At 43.0% G+C, this 20,154-nt stretch overlaps 1 protein-coding gene across 1 annotated transcript in view; it reads left to right on the top strand.

Annotated features, from left to right (window-relative positions):
• Positions 1-20,154, top strand: part of slc38a8a (solute carrier family 38 member 8a) — a 51,352-nt gene that overhangs the window by 7,993 nt on the left and 23,205 nt on the right. The window contains exons 2-5 of the mRNA XM_043707379.2: positions 7,354-7,552; positions 10,855-11,011; positions 11,727-11,828; positions 14,276-14,333. Coding sequence (XP_043563314.2) covers positions 7,354-7,552; positions 10,855-11,011; positions 11,727-11,828; positions 14,276-14,333 — 516 coding nt within the window. The remainder of the gene's footprint in view (positions 1-7,353; positions 7,553-10,854; positions 11,012-11,726; positions 11,829-14,275; positions 14,334-20,154) is intronic.

The raw sequence follows: 20,154 nt of genomic DNA, 5'->3' as shown, positions 1-20,154 counted from the left end.
CATTGTAAAACTGAACAGAATAATAAATTATTCAACACCTAAACAACAATTATTCCGATATAGTAACATCCCATAAACACACCCTTGGCAAAGGCAAATTCAGTAAATTAGATTGTCTCACATGCAATGTTACTCCAGTCCAGGAGAAAAGACCAACAGAAAATTTGAACAGAGAAAGAGAGAGAGAGAGAGCCTAAGCATTTTTGCAGTAGCAGGAAAGATGTATGGCAGCTTCCACAGCCAATTTCAAAAGCCCCAACAACTGAAAGTTAAACTGAAAACTTGATTCTGTGGGAGCTTGACTGCACCCCTTCATGCTGCTTCTATTGTTCTAACTTTAAATAGAAGTCCAGGCCCTCACGAGCTGTGTACTTTATTAGATTGGAAGAGACAGCTTGGCATCTCTGCCTCAACCTCTCTTCATTAAAAAAAGGACAAAATATATCTCTAAAAGCCATAGAATTGTCACACTGCAGATGTGAAGTTTCAACCAGATCGAGGGATCTTATTGAATAGTGGAGCAGATCGATGGACTGAATGGCCAACTCTTCCTTCTTTGTATTTTGCCATTTGCTCCTCTTTGTCTCCTCCCTGTTCTTCTATCTAGATACCCCTCAAACCCTGATATTAGTTCAAATTTTCCCCGCAGCACCAATGTTTTGTCCTGTAAGGATGTGAACCCAGGTTAGGTCGGTGCAGCCAGTATAACGATATAGTAACATCCCATAAACACACCCTTGGCAAAGGCAAATTCAGTAAAATTCCTTGGGTACTCCGCCCCCATGCCTGAACATTGCCCAAGGAAATGTGAAGCCCTCTCTCATGTATTGCCTCTCCAGCCAATTCATTATCGCCATATTATCAATTTTAAACCCTTCTAGTGATTCAACTTCCTCCTCACTCAAACAGTAATGCAGTGTCATACTGATAGATACAAAATATTCAGTTAATACTTCAGCCATGACTTTCCCCTTAATATAGCAATCTCTTGTGGTCCCTCTGTTGAGAGTGTTGAGCCTGTTGAATTCTCTGCCACAGAAAGCAGTCAAGTCCAAAACAGTGAATGCCTTCAAGAAGGAGTCAGACATTGTTCGAAGGGCTAACGTGATCAAAGGAGTGAAAGCAGGAACATGGGACTGGGTTGGATGATCAAACCATGATCCTATTGAATGGTGGAGCAGGCTTGATGGGCCAAATGACCTATTCCTGCCGCTATCTTCCACACTGCCAGAACAATTCCCACAGTTTGTGTCCAATAATTAGCTGTCGTACACAAAGATTCATGAGACAATAATTGATGTGAGAACAATTAGTCAAGGAGCAGCACTCCACAGGCATGGGGCAGGACTGTTGAAAAGTACCTGCGTCTGGGACTGGGATTGAGCCTGTGCAGTTTGGGAGGTAGCAAATAGACCCAGCTGCTTAAAAGAGAAAGGAGAGAGAGAAAATAAAGATCTACAAACACGTTAGCTTGATGCCAATAGTCTGCAAAATGCTATTGTTAAAATGTATTCATGGGATTTGAACATCGCTGGCTGGGCAAGCAATTATTGCCCATCCCTAATTGTCCTTGAGAAGGAGATGGTGAGCTATGTGCCTGAAGCATTGTGACTCGAATCTATTATTAGGGGCATGTTAACAGGACACTTAGAAAATCATTTTATGATTAAATTCATCAATTGCGATTTATGACAGGGAAAGTCTGTTTGACAAATGTGTTCATGGTTTTTGAGGATGCAATCAGTGGGATGAATAAGTGTGCTTCTATTTTCAAAAGGTCTTTGATGAGGTGTCACACAAGGAGTAATTATATAAAATTAAGGCCCACAGGTTTGGAATGATATATTAGCACAGATTGAGGATTTGCGGAGAGAAGGAAGCAGAGGGCATGAACAAATGAGGCATTTTCAGGTTGACAGGCTACAACAAGTGGGACGCAGCTACAAACAGCACAGGACCTCATCAATTTACAATTTATACTGTTGACCCTCACAAGAAGATTGAGTGTAATGCATCTAACTGTTTCCGGTACAAAGGCAGGAGGCTCCAAAGGGATTTGGACATGACATGAGAGAGCAAGAACATGACAGACAGGATACAATGAAGATATTCGTGTTGGTAGAGGATAAAAAAAAATAGAGTATTGAGTACAGGAGTTGGGAGGTCATGAGGGACTGAATGGCATACTCCTGTTCCCGTGTAAGTTACTGATGATTGACATTTAACTGCCAGGCTTTGTTTACATTTTAAACCAACCAGGTTGACACTGATTGCTCAAAGCAATACCTTGACAAATGATCTGGGGAATGGCTGTCACCTATTTGGTTGAGTTGAAACAGGTGCAAAAGAAAAGAACAAAGAAGATTTACTCCACTTATACAGAGCTTTGGTAAGGCCATCAACAATACAATGTGCAGATTTGATCACCTTATCTAAAGGACAATATACCTGCCATGGAGAGAGTTTACTAGATTAGATGACAGTGATGAGTGGATTGTCCTTTGAGGAGAGATTGAGGAGGTAAATTTTCTATTTCTTGAAGTCTGGACGATGAAACATATAAAATTCTAAAACAGTTTAGCCAGGTCAATGATCAGAAATGAATCTTCTGGCTAAAGAGTCATTAGAGTAATTAAGATGTACGGCACGGAAACAGACCCTTCGGTCCAACTCGTCCATGCCGACCAGATATCCCAACTTACTCTTGTCCCACCTGCCAGCACCCGGCCCACGTCCCTCCACAGCCTTCCTATTCATGTGGTGGTATATTGGTAAAGAACCCAGGCTGATGTTCATGGGAACATGGGTTTGAATACCAGGATGGCAGATAGTGAAAAACTTATTAGAGTTTTTAAGAAAATTCTATAATTAAAACTTTCTGAAACTGCACTGACTTTCTGGCAGCCAATTCTTGTTGAGGCATTGCACTAAGCATTTCTGAAAGATCCTGGGGAAGATTTTTATAGAAGTCAATTCCTCTATGATTGACAATGTTAAGATTGAACAATCTTTCTGCTTGCACAAATGGACAAGAGAAGCATCTTTGTATTCTTGCAGATTGATTCTTTGCTCCCACAGAGACTGAAAGAGTTCAATTAGCTCCGTGACCAGGCAGTGAACGTTCGTCTATGAGATCGCAGCTAGGATAACATCGGTTCCTGCAATTTGGCCACGAGACAGGAGTTTTGTTGTATTTTTGATTTCTAACAGCATGACTGGGTCATCAAGAAATCTGTTCCTTTATGACGGATGAAAAGTGATTGAGGATGTGGTTAAAATGCTCTGGCCATTTTCCTACAATTTGGGCTTTTTCCCTAAGCGTTTCAGCCAATCAGCACTAAAAATTGGTGGTCAACCTTTCGACTTGGATAGGTTTCAGAGAATCACTGAATCTCTTCCAGTGTTTCTAGTTTATATAGTTCTAATGTTCTTCATTCTGATTCGTCCATGCATTGATGATGATGACCAGTTACTATGGGAACCAAGTCGAGGCAATGTCGTCTTTCTGGATTACGTTATTAACTTTATCAAAATGATCCTGATGCCTACTACAGGAATCTAATTTAATAGAACATATTGTTTTATTGGCTTTAATGAGGCAGTCTTAACTGAAACACAACAAGCAATGTTGCAGATTTATTTTTAACAATAAAAAGTAAGTTTACTGCATGAAAGAAATGAAGATGAGAGAATAAACCAAATGATTCATTTGTAACCTATGTTTAAAGATTTCAAAATACATTCCTTCTAATCCCAACAGGCTCCCATTACAGTACTCAAACATCAGAAAGAATTCCCTTCCCTGCCACTCATTGGTCCTGACTAAGCTGTGGCTTCAATTCCCGATTGTGAGAATGTGATAATGTTTTCCTTGATTTGTCACATATCCCAGCTTAACTCTCTCCAATTCAAATAATTCAGTATTAATTGAATACTTTAGGTCTGGAACTTATAAACTCAACTCTTTATACTGTGGTAACCTATTTTTAACAACTCGAAACTATCTTGATCTCTTTCTCAGGAGCAACTCCTTTACAAATCCAGCTTCCGCTAAGAACCCTGCAGAATTGCCCAAACTGAAACTAAATAAAAACTCTCCCAACTACCGATGTTTCCCCGGCCCTAAAAAGCAAGTCTAGAATCTTCCATTTGAAACTGTAATGTATGACACTGTTACTTTGTTAATTGGTAAATGCTCCCATTACTCTCCAGGAAGTCATTCTCTCTCATTGTTTTAAAATAAATCACCGTGGCTACAGAAATGCTTCCACATAAGAATCCTAAACACAAGAATTGCAGTCTCAGAATAATTGGTTGCCAGTTGGGACTGACTGAGAGGAGGGGAAATTTCTTCATTCAAAGAGTTGGGCATCTTTGGAAACCCCTACCTAGAGTGATGTGGATGATTGATTGCAGAGAATATTCACGGTAGAGATTGCTTGGCATTTTTTTTGGGAGGGGGTTATTAGGTAATGAAGGAATTCCGAAATCAGTGGAGTTGAGGGGTAAGGTCAGCCTTGATCAGGTTCAAAGGGCTGGTAGATTCAATCCACCTCCAATTTCTAATACTTGTGTGTTAAATTCTCATTAGATTAGATTAGATTACTTACAGTGTGGAAACAGGCCCTTCGGCCCAACAAGTCCACACCGACCCGCCGAAGCGCAACCCACTCATACCCCTACATTTACCCCTTATTACCTAACACTAAGGGCAATTTAGTATGGCCAATTCACCTGACCCTGCACATCTTTGGATGGTGGGAGGAAACCGGAGCACCCGGAGGAAACCCACGCAGACACGGGGAGAACGTGCAAACTCCACACAGTCAGTCGCCTGAGGCGGGAATTGAACCCAGGTCTCTGACGCTGTGAGGCAGCAGTGCTAACCACTGTGCCACCGTGCCGCCCACTGTCATTGGTCAGACAGAATTGTAGAATTTCTACAATGTGGGAAGAGGCCATTCAGCCCATTGAGTCTTTACCGACTCTCTGAAGAGCATCCCATCCAGATGCAACCCCTCCCCACCCTGTCTCCATAACCCTACATTGCCATAGCTAACCCACCAAGCCTGCACATTCCTGGACACTTGATAATAGATTCATTCTCCGTGCCTGACGTCAGACTCACTGGTCTATAATTTCTTGTTTCTCTCTACCTCCCTTTTTAAATAGTGGGTTGACACTAGTTACCCTCCAATCCATTCAAATCCAGAGAATCTCGGAAGATGACCCACCAAGCATTTAATATTTCTAGGGCCACTTCCTTAAGTACACAGGGATGTAGATTTATCAGTCTTTAGTCCCATTGATTTCTCCAACACAGAGACATTTCACAGGAGGCATGGTAACTCAGTAATTAGCACTGCTGCCTCGCAGCTTCAGGGACCCAGATCCAATTCCAGCCTTAGGCAACTGTCCATGTGGAGTTTGCACATTCTCCCAATGTCTGAGTGGGCGTCTGCCAGGTGCTCCGGTTTCCTCGCACCGTCCAAAGGTGTGCAGGCTAGGTGGTTTAGCCATGCTAAGACCTTGTTCATGGGGTAAACCTGCTGAATAGTTAGCAAATGGACTGTGATTAGTAGAGGTGTTGCCACAGTGAATGGATCAGTTAATGATGATTGACAGTTAACTACACATTATACCTGTTTCAACTCAACAAAACAAGGGACAGCCATTCCCCAGATCATTTGTCAAGGCAACATTTTGAGCAATCAGTCAACCTATCTGGTGTAAAATGTAAACAAAGCTTGGCAGTTAGATGTCAATCATCATTAACTTACACTGTAACAAAGAAGCATAGGAATAGGAGTTCATTTCCTCAAGCCTGTTCCATCATTCAATGACATCATGATTGATCTGTGGCCTTATTCCAATTTCCTGCCTTTGGCCCATTTCCCTTAATTCTTTGTTTGGCAAAAGTCATCTACCTCAGATTTAAAATTAACAACTGACCTCACATCAACTGCCATTTGCGGAATAGACTTCCAAACCTCAACTATCCTTTGTAGTAGAAATGCTTCCTAACATGTCTCCTGGACGGTCTGCTCCTAATTCTCAGACTATGCCCCCTAGTTCTGGAATCCGCAACCAGTGGAAATAATTTATCTTTATCTATCCTATCTTTTCCTGTTTGTATCTTAATCAAAATCAGATTACCCCTTAACCTTATAAATTCTAGAGAAAACCTAATTGTATAATCTCTCCTCATAACTTAACCCCAAAAGTCCATGTTCCACTCTGTCCAAGGCTAATATATCTTTTCTAAGGTGTGCTCCAAACGAGGACTGTTGAATAAGCGTGGGCACTGGGCAAATAGTTTCTGTGCTCAAGCTGCCACAAATGTCAATGGGTCAGTGAATTGGTTTTAGCTGATGGTTGAGGGGCAAATTGATGTGCTCTCATTTAAATCTTTTACATACAGGCCTATGTTTAAACCTCTCACCTGAATAGCTCTGCTGACAGTGCAGGGCTTACTGAGTAATGCACTGAACGCGGTCTGGATTATTCACCCTCTCATCTTTGCAGTGGGACCTCAAGCCAGGTTCGACAGAGTTGAGATTGTAATTGAGTCATCTCTGAGCACTAAAAGGCGTTGCGCAGAGTCACAGAGTTTCAATCTCTCTGGTATATCACAATGGGGACCAAGGAGAGGGTCGGCTGAAATTGATTCTCTATCCCATTGACGACTATGGGAGCTTGAGAGCAGAAAATATTTGCCCGTTGCCCACATTAATTGACAATTTCAGGATTGACACAAAATGGCTCATGCAGGACTCTTTTTTAAATTAATTCATGAGAGGTGGAATATTGTCCATCCCTGATTGCCCTTTACTGTGAGTCTGGAGTTACATAATGACCACACTAGGTAAAGATGACAGATTTCCTTCTCTAAAGAGGATTAGCAAACCAGATGAGTTTTTACGACAATGGCTACAGTTAAGTGAGTTCTTTAATCCAGGTTTATTGAATTCCAATTTTGCACCACTTAGCATTCGGGATTTCTCCTCATGTCCCCAAATCATTAGGCTGGATTCTACATTACTATTCCAAGGACCTTGCCACTATTCCACAGCCATTCCGTAAATGGGGAATCAATCGTGAGATTGTGAGTCTTTCCATGAGGTTAGACTTTGTTCCCTTCATTGTGTTGGATTTAATTGGTTGCCACTGGAGCTCTGCGGAGGGACAGTTTTAATCCTCCACACAAAACATTCCTCACACATCAGAAAGCCCAAACACAATCTGCCTCTGTTTTCACTCCCTTTTGATGCTTGCTTCATTGGGTCATGTGATTCTGAAGTGTCACCAGGTTGTATTTGTGAGTTAATAATTTCCAGGCCTCTCTCTTTCCAGGTATCTCTCATCTTCCTCATCAGCGGCCTGGTGATCCTTGGTTACTGTTCTTCAATCAGCCAGCAGTCCACCTACCAGGGGGTGGTGAAGGAGATCTGTGGGCCCACCCTCGGGAGACTGTGCGAGATCTGCTTTGTCTTTAATGTTTTTATGATCTCAATCGCATTTCTCGTCGTCGTTGAGGATCAGCTGAGCAAATGTGGGTGTGATCGGAAGCTGGAGCCCATTTTCCACTGTCTTTATGGGGGCTGCAATGGGAGGAGTAGCGAGGTTGCAGAGGAAATTCATCACCACGTTGTCCAGGCTGGAGCAATGCAGCTATGAAGAGAGGATGGGCCTGTTTGCCTTAGTGCAGAGAAGGCTGAGTGGAGGGGGTGGGTGGGGGAAACCGAATGAAGATCTACAAAATTATGTTAAAAATCACACAACACCAGGTTATAGTCCAACAGGTTTAATTGGAAGCACACTAGCTTTCGGAGCGACGCTCCTTCATCAGGGATCTCCAAATCATACAAAATTATGAGGGACATAGTTAAGGTGGATAAAGAGGAACTTTACCCCTTGGCAATGAGGACTAAAAATAGGGGCTATAGATTTAAGATAAAGACAGGAGATTTACAGAGGATTTAAGGAAGATTTCTTTTAACCCACAGAGTGGTGGACCTCACTGATTACAAGCGTCCTGGAGGTTGGAATCCTCACAAAGTTGATGAAATATTTACAATAGATGCACACTTGAAGCTCATCAGTCTCCAGGCCAAGTGCTGGAGAATGGGATCAGAATGAATAGATACTTAATACAACCCAATAGAACTGCGGTTACTGTAATTCAGAAATATAACAGAAATTTCTGGAAAAGCTCAGCAGGTCTGGCAGAGTTAATGTTTCGGATCGAGTGTCCCTTCCTCAGAACTCAGAATAGACACTTGATGATCAGCATTGTGCACGATGGGCCAAAGAGCTTTTATCGATGTTGTTAGAATTCTCTGAATACAAGTGATCACCTTCAACTATTTGCCCCACTTGGCAGAAATTCAACTTTTAGCTCACAGCCATCCTTACTCTTTCTGTTGGTACATTGGAAAAGAAAATGTCCATGTGGTGCAGCCGAAACACAGGAGGAGGCCATTCAGCCCCTTCAGGCCAGTGCTATCATTCAGTTCAATCATGGCTCCTCTGCCCAGTTCCTTGCCTTTCGGCCCATTTAACCAAATTGACAAACCAAAAAAAGTGTTCACCTTGGTCTCGGCAGCTCCAGTTTTAACCTAGACCTTTGAGGGGCAGCTTTCCAAATTTTCAATACTTGGAACAAGTAAATCAGCTTTCCAAATTCTTTACCAGAAGACCTGGCTCTAATTTCAAGCCTGTGTCCTTATATTCAATCTCACTACATCGCATGCTTCCCCCTGCCAAACCCAGAATAAATAATTAGCTCAATTTTCACTCCTGGAACAGGAAGAACGTGTTCCCAACTCATCCCCAGGATAAATGGGTGGCTCGGTGGAACAGTGGCTCAGTGGTTAGAACTGCTGCCTCACAGCGCAAGGGACCTGGGTTCGATTCCAGCCTTGGGAGGGGCTGTGTAGAGTTTGCACATTCTCCCCGTGTCTGCGTAGTTTTCCTCTGGGTGCTCCCATTTTCTCGGGCAGTCCACTGTTGTGCAGCTTGTGTGGATTGGCCATTGCTAAATTGCTCATAGTGTCTAGGGATGTGCAGATTACGTGAACTAGCCACGGGAAAATGTAGATTTACAGGGATTTGTTAGAGAGGTGAGTCTGGCTGGGATGTTCTGAGGGTCTGTGTGGACTTGATGGGCTGAATGGCCTGCTTCCACACTGTAGGGATTCTAGAAACAGGCACTCTTTAGGTTTTCACAGGGTGCCACCCTTGGTTGGTATGGCAGCAGTTCCCTTTTTAACTAAAGACAAAGGACTCCTCTATAGACCAGAAAGCCAATCAGAGGTGGTTGGTGACATCGTGGTTATATCAGTGGGCTAGCAATTTAGAACCAGGCTAATATTTGGGGGAACATGGGAGAAGGTGAATGGTGGATTCAATTAAAATCAATAAAAAAGCAAGCCTAATGATAATCAGTTGTCATTTAAAAACCTATCTGGTTCACTAATGCTCTGTCTGGCCTACATGTGACTTTAAACCCACAGTCTCAACTCTTAACAGTTCAACTTTCAACTAACCCTCTGGTAATAAGTATTGGTCCAGCCACTGACAACCGCATCTTGTGAATTAATAAATCAAAATCCACCAGGAGGGGCTGCAATGAAGTTAAGAGATGCATCGGGATGGCATCTCCCCAGTGTTTTACTGAAAAATGAGATTCAGCAGTCAGAGGACCTGGGCAGCAGATATAGTTGGAATCGATTTCCAGGCCAGCTGTCAATGGATGCCCACCTCTAGGTGCCTAAACAGACTCAGTCAATGTAGGAGAATGGACGCCAATCGGAGATTTCCAGTCACTTCTGTGACAATACTTTAAGCGATGTATCCTGCTCTGTTTCTCTGGCAGAGAGGTCTTGTCACAGTGGCAGCGAAACATCTCCTTCAGGCAGGCAGTTGGTAAACAGCTTTGAATTCTCCCTTGGAGTTTGCTTTTAAAAGTAAGAGAAAAGAATCATGATTATGTGAAGTCAGGCTCAGACACTTTAGTTTTACTTTCAATTACTTGGAAATTTTTGCTGGATGTTAGAGCTGAGAACTTGAGTTCTCTGCTGCTGGAGCGAAGTCTTAGATTGGCTTCCTCTTAAACATCAAAACGGGCAGATTGATTCTTTCGATGTTACTTTTTATTGGACTGGAGAAAGAGAGAGGGAGAGAGAGAGACAGTATGTGAGAATCATAACTGTGTGGCTGAACTGTCTTTGCTAAGGGTGTGTTTATGGGATGCTGCCTACGTTGGAATGGTTGATGATTACTGGTTAAATAACACGTTACCTTGTTAAGTATTTCAATAGGGTTAAAGTTATGCCAATCCTTCTTTTCGTTGTATTTTAACGATGTTGCAAGAATAAAGTGTGTTTTGATTAAAGCTTAGCAATGGACCAATCAAATCATATCTGGGCAACAGTGCCTTACATTTGCCTTTTAAAAAAAAATATAAGTTAGAGTCTAGGCTATCTCCTTACTTACTTTGGGGGTCTGGTCTGGTCCCTAAAACTTCCTTCCATTAGGTATAGTTGCACCTTTTCATTGGGACCTAATTGGCTCAGAGAAATTACAAATCACATTCTTCCAGCCTGTCCTCATTACTTCGGCCTGAAGGCCCAGTTTTGTCTTTTCGGATTTATCCCCCATTGATCCTTCTCGTGGATTGCTGAGTGAGCTCCAATCCTTCCCTGCAGATGACAGTCAGAGCAGGATTTGCTTCTTATCTCTCTCCTTCCCTCCCACGTACAGGAATGTGTGAGAGAGGTCTGCCATGCGTGGTGTAGTTTGATACTGGAGGGTGCCACTTGCTGCAGATTAGCCCGTTGTGTTGTGTTTCAGTGTGTGACTCAATGGCGAATAATGAAACCATGGCAGATGGTGCGGACCCACCCCGGCCCTGGTACACGGACCATCGACTGGGACTCTCCGGCGTTTGCCTCTTTGTCATCCTGCCATTATCAATCCCGGAGGAGCTCAGCTTTCAGAAGTACAGCAGGTATGGCTACTCTGTTGGGCAGTGCTGCATTGGTGCCAAGATGGACTTGTAGTTGGATTTGGGGGCTGGCTGCCAAACCGATGGTAGGGGCTACAAGTCTTGAATCAGAGCAAGAGGAGATGGGTGCTGTCTGAACATTCTTCAGGTGGATGGCACGATGGCCTAGACATACCTGTTCCTACACTGCATCACCAGCCAATGGGGTCAGTGGATGCCCTTGTGTTTGCTAGGGGCCAGAAGACAAGGGGCTAGTGCCAGTATCACACAGTGTGGATCATGCAGCAATTGTCCACTTTTATTGACCCCAATCAGGCTGGGGGGGGGTGCAGGTTGCCCTGACCTTATGCACGGTCCCCTCAGCCCCTCAGGCACCTAGCATTTTGCAACAAGCCTGTCCAAATGTCAATGGAGGGGCCACTAAAATGGTCAAATATCTCATGGCAAAGGATTGAGGTGAGCTAATCAGAGGCACATACAAGTATGTGGATGTATATGTGTGTACAGCAGTCCCCAACTTACTAATGGCTGACTTACAAATGCTCATCCATACAAATGTGATCCCGTACAGGGGTGTAATTTTAAAGATCTAACATATAAATATTTCTAACTTATGTACAAATTGACTTGCGAACGTGTGTGTGTGTGTCTGTCTGTCTGTCTGTGTGTGTCTCAATGTTGATTGGAGCTTTCCTCACTTATCCTTTCCCTTCCTCAGTATCCTGGGAACCTTGGCAGCTACATATCTCACAGTTATGGTGGTGGTGAAATTCTACCTGAAGACAGATTCCAAATTCATCCCAGAACAGCACAGCTCCAGGTACAGTCCCTGTGGATTTGTCTATTACAGCTGAGGAACACAATGTAACATGGTCACATCTGCGATGACAGCTCACTCCAGCAGCTCAATGCATGGAGCACTGCACTTTAATAACACAACAAGGACATCACTGAATTATAAAACCTCAGCACATTCAGAATCAATTCAAATAATTTTAATGGAATTTTGTTGACCAGTTTGATACAGCATTTGGATAACATTTATTATATATATATAGTATCAACATCAATTCATCCTCGGTGACTGAAGTATTTACCTGCTATTAGGCTTTAGAAAGCAGTAGATTGTCAGACAATGATAACACAGTGTTAGATGTCAGCCATCAAATCATACATACAACGTACTGAGTAAGGTCAATCTTTTCCACTATTCCGTTTGAAATGGCCCCTTCAAATGTTAATTTCAGCTCTTAATGGCCTTGACTCTATAATCCTGAATACCTTTGACAAAAAGAGATTCATGTGTAAAGTTGCACTCTCAGCTAATATTTAGGGCATCATGTTGACTCAGTGCTGCCTCACAGCACCAAGGACCCCAGGTTCGATTTCGTTCCTTGGGCCACTGTCTGTGTGGAGTTTCCAAGTGTCTGGGTGTCTTTCCTCGGGGTGTTCTGGTTTCCTTCCACAGTCCAAAAATGTGCAGATTAGGTAGATAAGGTGAAGAGCGTGGGTCTGGGTGAATGCTGTTTGAAGGGACGGTACAGATTCGATGGGCTAAACGGCCTGCTTCCACACTATAGGGATTCTATGATTCATATCTGACAGTTGAGATCGTTCTTTGCTCCATTAAACAGACACACGGGCTGTTCTCTGACTGTGTCGGTCCAGTTGGGTAAGAAAGGAGGAACAATACAGATATGAATGTCTAAAAGGAGGATTGATGAAGGGATGATGGGGTGAATGTGAAATGGAAAGGAAGAATGACAGAGTGAAGGAGGAATAGTGCAGTGAGAGGGAGAATAAGAGAACACAACAGGAATAATGATGCAAGTGGAAGAGAAGGTGGTATGACATGGATTGCTGGAATATCTCCAACAAACATGCTTCCCTCCTTCATTTCTCCAGGCAGAACAGACCCAACATTCCCACTCTCCAGGTAACTCAAGTTCTTCCACTCTCTATGAATCTTTTCTGCGCCCTCTCTAATACCCTCATATCTTTCCTAATCTGCCTCATTACTCCAGCTCAGACTGAATAAGGCATTAAGCAAGTTTATCGTAGCTTCTTCACTGCATCCTTGATTCATCAGAGTGAAAGAGAGATTGGATGGGAAAGAGCACCCTCTGCAAGGAGTTAAAAATGACACAACACCAGGTTATTGTCCAACAGGTTTATTTGGAAGCACTTACTTTCGGACAACTGTTCCTTTATCAGGTGGCTCTGCAACACGGAGGGGAACTTGGATCCAGAACATTTCAAGGAAATTATATTCTTGTTGGTCAGCTAAAGATTCAGTGATCTCTTTGATTTTCCTTTTGGCCATGAACTGAATTGTGAATATTGCTAATATAAATCAGTATCTCACATTTCTAAGTGAAATATCATGTTGTTTGCTGAGGGAACATTGGAAAAATACAGTCTGATTTGTACACCTCTGCTGAACCATGCAGTTTCTATCCTCAAACACCAACAAAGGGATATGGGTGTAGGTTTGCTCGCTGAGCTGGGAGGTTCATTTCCAGACACTTTGTCACCCTGCGAGGTAACATCTTCAGTGGGCCTCCAGGCAAAGTGCTGTTTATGAGTCTGCTTTCTATTTATATGTTTGGGCTTCTTTGGGTTGGTGATGTCATTTCCTGTGGTGATATATCCCAATAAAGGGATACATTGTGTCTCTACACTTTAAAAACATTAGGTCACTATGTTAGTCCTTTTAAAATAAGTGGCCTCCATGATGTGGTTTATTCTGAGAAATTATGCTGGTTTCTGGTTCTCTAAAATTGGCCTGTTTCGTGAGATTAGCCAAACGGATGTTTTTGTAACACAACCTTCTATCTCAGAAATGACAGCTCACCCACTGAATCAACATCGGGACCCGTTCGGCAGTGCACTACCTCCAGGCACCAGCTTTGACAATCACAGAATCCACATCAGACAGTGCCTGTTTAAAAAAAAAGTGCAAAAAAAAAGCCACAGACAGGAATGGATTTGTCAAAGAATCAAACTGTGGAGTGGGTCCATTGATGGTTGGTAGGTCCCGATGTTAAATGGCAGTTTGCAATTTGAGTAGCTGTGCTGCATAAGACAGCAGACATCCATCCCACATTATAGGAAGTATGAGATTTCTGTGGAGAGTAGGATCGTCGAGAATTGTCAAGATATTTCCTGGCCTGGAAGGTATTGGATAGATTGAGGTCCTTGGAAAACTGGGGTTGTGGTTCATGCTGGACAGTCATGTTAAACATCATTTTGTTTCTCCGTCCTCAGTGTTCCTTCGTGGACAGCCATTTTCACAGTCATGCCAACAATTTGCTTTGGATTCCAGGTAAGACAGCCGTGCTTGAGGGTGGCTGAAGGGTGTAAGGGGAAGTGATAGCCTAGTGGTATTGTTGCTTGGCTGTTAATCCAAAGACCCAGGTGATGTTCGGGGGACCTGGGTTCAAATCCTGCCATGGCTATGATGGAATTTGAATTCAATAAAAATCTGGAATTAAGAATCAAATGACGACCATGAATCCATTGTCAATTGTCAGGAAGAAACCCATCTGGTTTGCTAATGTCCTTTAGGGAAGGAAACTACGTGACTCCAGACCCACAGCAATGTGGTTGACTCTTAACTGCCCTCTGGGCAATTTGGGATGGGCGATGAATGCTGGCCTAACCAGTGACACCCATATCCTGTGAATGAGTGATTAAGAAAGAAGTTAGTAGTTAATCTATCTCTTAATCTCCAGTCAGATTTGCCTCAGTTGGACTCCATATTCCCTATCTTCCACAATAATGTCCAGTCCATTTCTAGGATGAGCATCTCTTGTGTCCAGGTCAGACATGATAAGAGCAGTAGCGTGGAAATCAATTCCATTCTCCTTGCCTTGATATTCCATTCTCCTTGCCTTGATATTCCATTCTCCTTGCCCAGGAATTAAAGAATCCTTCTCACTTTCAGTGATAATTCTTAGTCCTGAAAGCTATGTCAATGCAAGTGAATATCTCCATAATACTTCAGTGTTACAAGAGTTTCTAAATCAACATCCTCTGGTTGAAAACAATTTATCCTCAACTTACCTCTGAGCCTTTGATCTCTTACTTAAAATCTATGCCCTTTGTTCATTGACTTCTCAGCTAATGGAAGATATAGGGTTTTTCTATCCATCCTATCTATGATTCTCATAATCTCAAATCCTATCAAGTCCCTTCTCAACCTTCATTGATCCAAGGAAAGCAAACCCAGCCTATCCAATCTTTCCTGATAGCTCCAACCCTCCTGTCCACGCAGTACCCTGCTGCATCTCCTCTGGATCTCATCAAGTTCAATCGCATCCTTATATGAAAGAAAGAAGTGCAGACTGTATCATGAGGAGGTGGTGAGGACTGCAGATGCTGGAGAGTCAGAGCCGACAAAGTGTGATGCTGGATAAAGCACAGCAGGTCAGACTGCACCTGAGGAGCCTGTCCTGATGAAAGGTTATGCCCGAAAGGTCGTCTGTCTTGCTCCTCAGGTGCTGCCTGACCTGCTGTGCTTTCTCTCACACTTTATCGAGATTGCACCAGGATGTACTGGACCTTCAGAACAAGGGTCAGAAGAAGGGTCACTGGACTCCAGTGTTAATGCTAACTCTGATTCTCTCTCCACAGATGCTGTCAGATCTGTTGAGTTTCTTCAGAAATTTCTGTTTGTTGTTTCTTATAATGTAGTGACAAGAAATGCACACAGTACTCTAACTGTGGCCTAATTTGTGTTTTAGACAGTTCCAGCATAACCTTCCTGCTCTTGTTATCAATGCCTCAGCTGATGAAACCAAGTGTTCTTAGTACCTTCTCAATCACTTTATCGAGATGATTTGGAGATGCCGGTGTTGGACTGGGATGTACCAAGTTAGAAATCACACAACACCAGGTTATAGTCCAACAGGTTTAATTGGAAGCACACTAGCTTTCGGAGTGATGCTCCTTCATCAGGTGATAATGGAGGGCTCAATCCTAACACAGAATTTATAGCAAAAATATACAGTGTGATGTATCTGAAATTATACATTGAAAAATTGATTGTCTGTTGAGTCTTTCATCTGTGTGAATACCATGGTAGTTTGATGTACTCTGTTATCTCACTTTTTAGATTAGAATCAATCTAAACATCATGGCATAGACAGAGAACACAGGGGTCTAACACCTCCAACATATTGTCTAGCTATCACCATTGTTAACAGCTAACCTGAGAATGCAACTTAAAAAAAAGTTTTGTGATTTACACATGAAAGAAGTGAAACTACGTGTTCATGTGGGTTTCCTCCCGATGATCTGATTTCCTCCCACAGTCCAAAGATGTAGAGGGTAGGTGGATTGGCCATGCTAAATTGCTCATTGTGTCCAGGGATGTGTAGGTTAGATGGACTAGCCACTGGAAATGCAAGGTTACAGGGATGGGTGGGGTCTGGGTCTGCGTGGGCTGCTCTTCAGAGGGTTGGTACAGACTCAATGGGTTGAATGGCGTAACTGCACACTGTAGGGATTATGATTCTATTCTATGACCAGCCCTGCTACCTTCAGGAATCTGTGGATATGCACAATTCAGTATTTTCTTGGGCCCTGTCATTTCCTTAGTTTGTCAGCCCTTCCCAAAGCCATTGCCTCACACTTTTCCAGATTGAATTCCATTCACCACTGCTGTGCCCAGCTGAGCAGTATGTTGATATCCTCCTGTAGTTTTTGGCTATCCCTCTCACTACTTGCCACCCTACCAACTCTCATGTCATTGGTAAACGTCTTATTCAGACCTCCTTACGTTTAAGTCCATACCAATAATGTACATCATAGACAGCAAGAGCTCCAAAGTCAGAAGCCACATGACATCAGGTTATAGTCCAACAGGTTTATTTGGTATCACAAGTTTTTTATGTTGTGTGACTTCTGACTTTGTCCACCCCAGTCCAACACCGGTACCTCCACATCATCCAGCACGCTGGACAGATAACAGTCTTCTAGTCACACAAACATCCCTCTACCATCATCCTCTGCTTCCTGCCTCTCAGCCAATTTTGGATTCAATGTACCATTGCCTTGGATCTCATGAGCTTTTCACCTTCTTGACCAGTCAGCCATGAGGGACTATCTCAAAAGCCGCTTCAAGTTCCATATATGTACAATTGTACAAGTTCATACAATTCAATACAGCACTTCGGCCTACCAAGCCTGCGCTGATTCCTAATCCTTATTTAGACCAACTACTTATAGCCCATGTGCGATTTCTATCCCTCTGTTTGCTTCCCGTTCATGTACTTATCAAGATACACCCTAACCGTTGCTAACGTGCCCACTTCCACCACCTCCACTGGCAGTGCATTCCACCACCCTCTGGTTGAAAAATTTTCCCTGCACTTCTCTCCTAAACTTCCCACCCCTCACCTTGAACCTGTGCCGTCTTGGAGTTCATCTTTCCACCCTGGGAAAAAGCCTCTGACTGTCCATCCTATCTATGCCTCTTATAATTCTGTAGGCTTCCATCAGGTCGTCCCTCAGCCTCCCTCTTGCCAGTGAAAACAATCAAAGTTTATGAAAATAATCTGTGTTTAGACCACATCAAAAGTATTACCCTCATCAACACTCCTGGTTACCTCAAAAAAAAATCCATCAAATATGTCAAACGGAACTTTCCCTGGAAATCCATGTAGGCAATCCCTAATGAATCAGCCTCTAAGTGCAGATATGTTCTGTCCCTCAGAATTCTTTCCCCAGTACCAAAGGAAGACTGGCTGCCCTGTAATTTCCTGGTCAACCCCTTCCACCTTTTATTAATAATGGAACAATGTTAACAGTATCTCTTGTCCACTGGCACCTTCCCAAAGGGGTTGTGAAAATTACTGACAGAGCCCCTAAAATCTCCTCCCTGGACTCCCTCAGTGGATTGAAATCTCTTCCAGGCCTTCAGATTTATCCACTAACCCTGGCAATGTTAATTTCTTGTAATTTTTCACAGACCTCTGCCCTGAAGTCTGGACCTGTATGGTCATTTTCTTTTGCAAAGACCAATGCACAGTATTAATTGAGTCCACATCCTCCAGCTCATATCTGTAAGGTGCTTAATGAGCCGTATGTCCTCCATAGTTATTCTCTTGGTTTTTATATATACGTAAAAATCCCATTGGGCTTGCTTCTATTCCCGAACTGTTGCTTTCATATGCATTCCCTTTGCTTTCCTGATTTCCTTTTTAATTCCCACCAGATCCTCATCCCCACTGCCTCACACTCTTTATACCCCTCTAAGGACTGTGCAATATTGAGACAATAACAGAATCATAGAATCCCTAAAGTGTGGAAGCAGGCCATTCAGCCCATTGAGCCCACACCAATACTCCGAAGGACATCCCACCCAGACCTATTGCCCTACCCCGGAGATTTGCATGGCCAGTTCACCTAACCTGCATATATTTGGACAGTGGGAGGAAACCAGAGCACCCGGAGGAAATCTTTGCAGACACGGGGAGAATGTGCAAACTCCACACAGTCTCCTGAGGGTGGGGATCAGACTCAGATCCTGTGAGGCAGCAGCACTAACTACTGAGCCACTGTGCCGTCCAAAGTTTCGTCCCCGTCTAAAGTGGGAGAAGCCTGAAAGGCAAACACTTACAAAGTATTTTTCAAAGTTGGTGTAGTTGGATATTTTTGATCGCAGTGTTAGCCCCAGTATGAAAAGGCTGGCAGTTTAGTTAGATTGCCACTCTTGCAGTAAGGATACCCTGAGGAAACAGTCAGTTCCATCTGGTTGAGACTGTTGCTATCTGAAGAGTAAGAGAGGACAGAGATCTCTGCTGAAATTATTAAATGTTTCAGAGGGTGTGCAGTTAATGCAGAGACAGTTTCAATCAACTCATTTGTAATTAAAAACTTCGAAATCATCCTTCCTCATAGAGTCATAGAACGATACAGCACAGAAACAGAGCTTTTGTCCATACTGAACAGACATCCTAAATTAATCTAGTCCCATTTGCCAGCAATTGGCCCATATCCCTCTATCCTTCCTTCTCACGTACCCATCCAGATGCCTTTTAAATGTTGCAATTGTACCAGCCTCCATCACTTCCTCTGGCAGCACATTCCATACATGTACCACCCTCTGTGTGAAAAAGTTGCCCCTTAGGTCCTTTTTATATCTTTCCCCTCTCACCCTAAACCTTGTGGTTCTGGACTCCCCCATCCAGGGAAAAGACTTTGCCTAGTCACCCTATTCATACCCCTCATGATTTTATAAGCCTCTATAAGGTCACCCCCCAGCCTCAGACACTCCTGACAATACAGCCCCAGCCTATTTAGTCTCTCACCAATGCCAGCAATATCCTTGTAAATCTTTTCTGCACGCTTTTAAGTTTCACAATGTCCTTCCTATTGCAGAGAGACGAGAATTGATTGCATTATTTTAAAAGTGACCTAATCAATGTCCTGTATAGCTGCAACATGACCTCCCCATACCGAGACTCAACGCAGCACCTCACATTTATCTAAATTACACTCCCATCTGCCACTCCTCAACCCACTGGCCCATCTGTTCAAGGCCCCATTGTACTCTGATATAACCTTTTTCACTGTCCACTACACCGCCAGTTTTGGTGTCATCTGCAAACTCACTAACCATACCTTTTATATTTAGATCCAAATCATTTACATAAATGACAAAAAGAAGTGGACTCAGCACTGATCCTTGCAACACCCTGCTGGTCATAAGTCTCCAGCCTGAAAAGCAACTATCCACCATCACCTTCATGTCTTCATAGATCTGCTGATTGCTACAAAAGCTTTGGTACCTACATTCACATTCTGGATAAAGGATTGACTGTCTAATAGAAGGCACAGAGTTGGGGATAAAGGACACATTTTCAGGGTGACAACTTGTAACTAGTGAAGTACCCCAGCAATCAGTGTTAGTGTTAGTGTTAGTGCTACAATTGTTTACAATTGTTAAGACAACGAGCCAAACCAAATCAGTCTTTCTACCTCTGCATTCGCTGCACTGTATAATTAACCTGAAGTCTCCCAAATAATCACTCCAATGGTCCCAAAACTGATTTCTGACCAACCAATCACAGACTGTGTGCAGTTAATTTATAGATACTGAATTTGCATCTTAAACATAAGATGTAACCATTTATTAAATA

The sequence above is a fragment of the Chiloscyllium plagiosum genome, unplaced genomic scaffold (genome assembly GCF_037043375.1).
Source record: "Chiloscyllium plagiosum isolate Xiang-an unplaced genomic scaffold, Cpla_swu_hap1 HiC_scaffold_17, whole genome shotgun sequence".
NCBI lineage: Eukaryota > Metazoa > Chordata > Chondrichthyes > Orectolobiformes > Hemiscylliidae > Chiloscyllium > Chiloscyllium plagiosum.
Note: the sequence above shows the minus strand (reverse complement) of the source record. Positions and strands in the feature narration are given on the sequence as shown.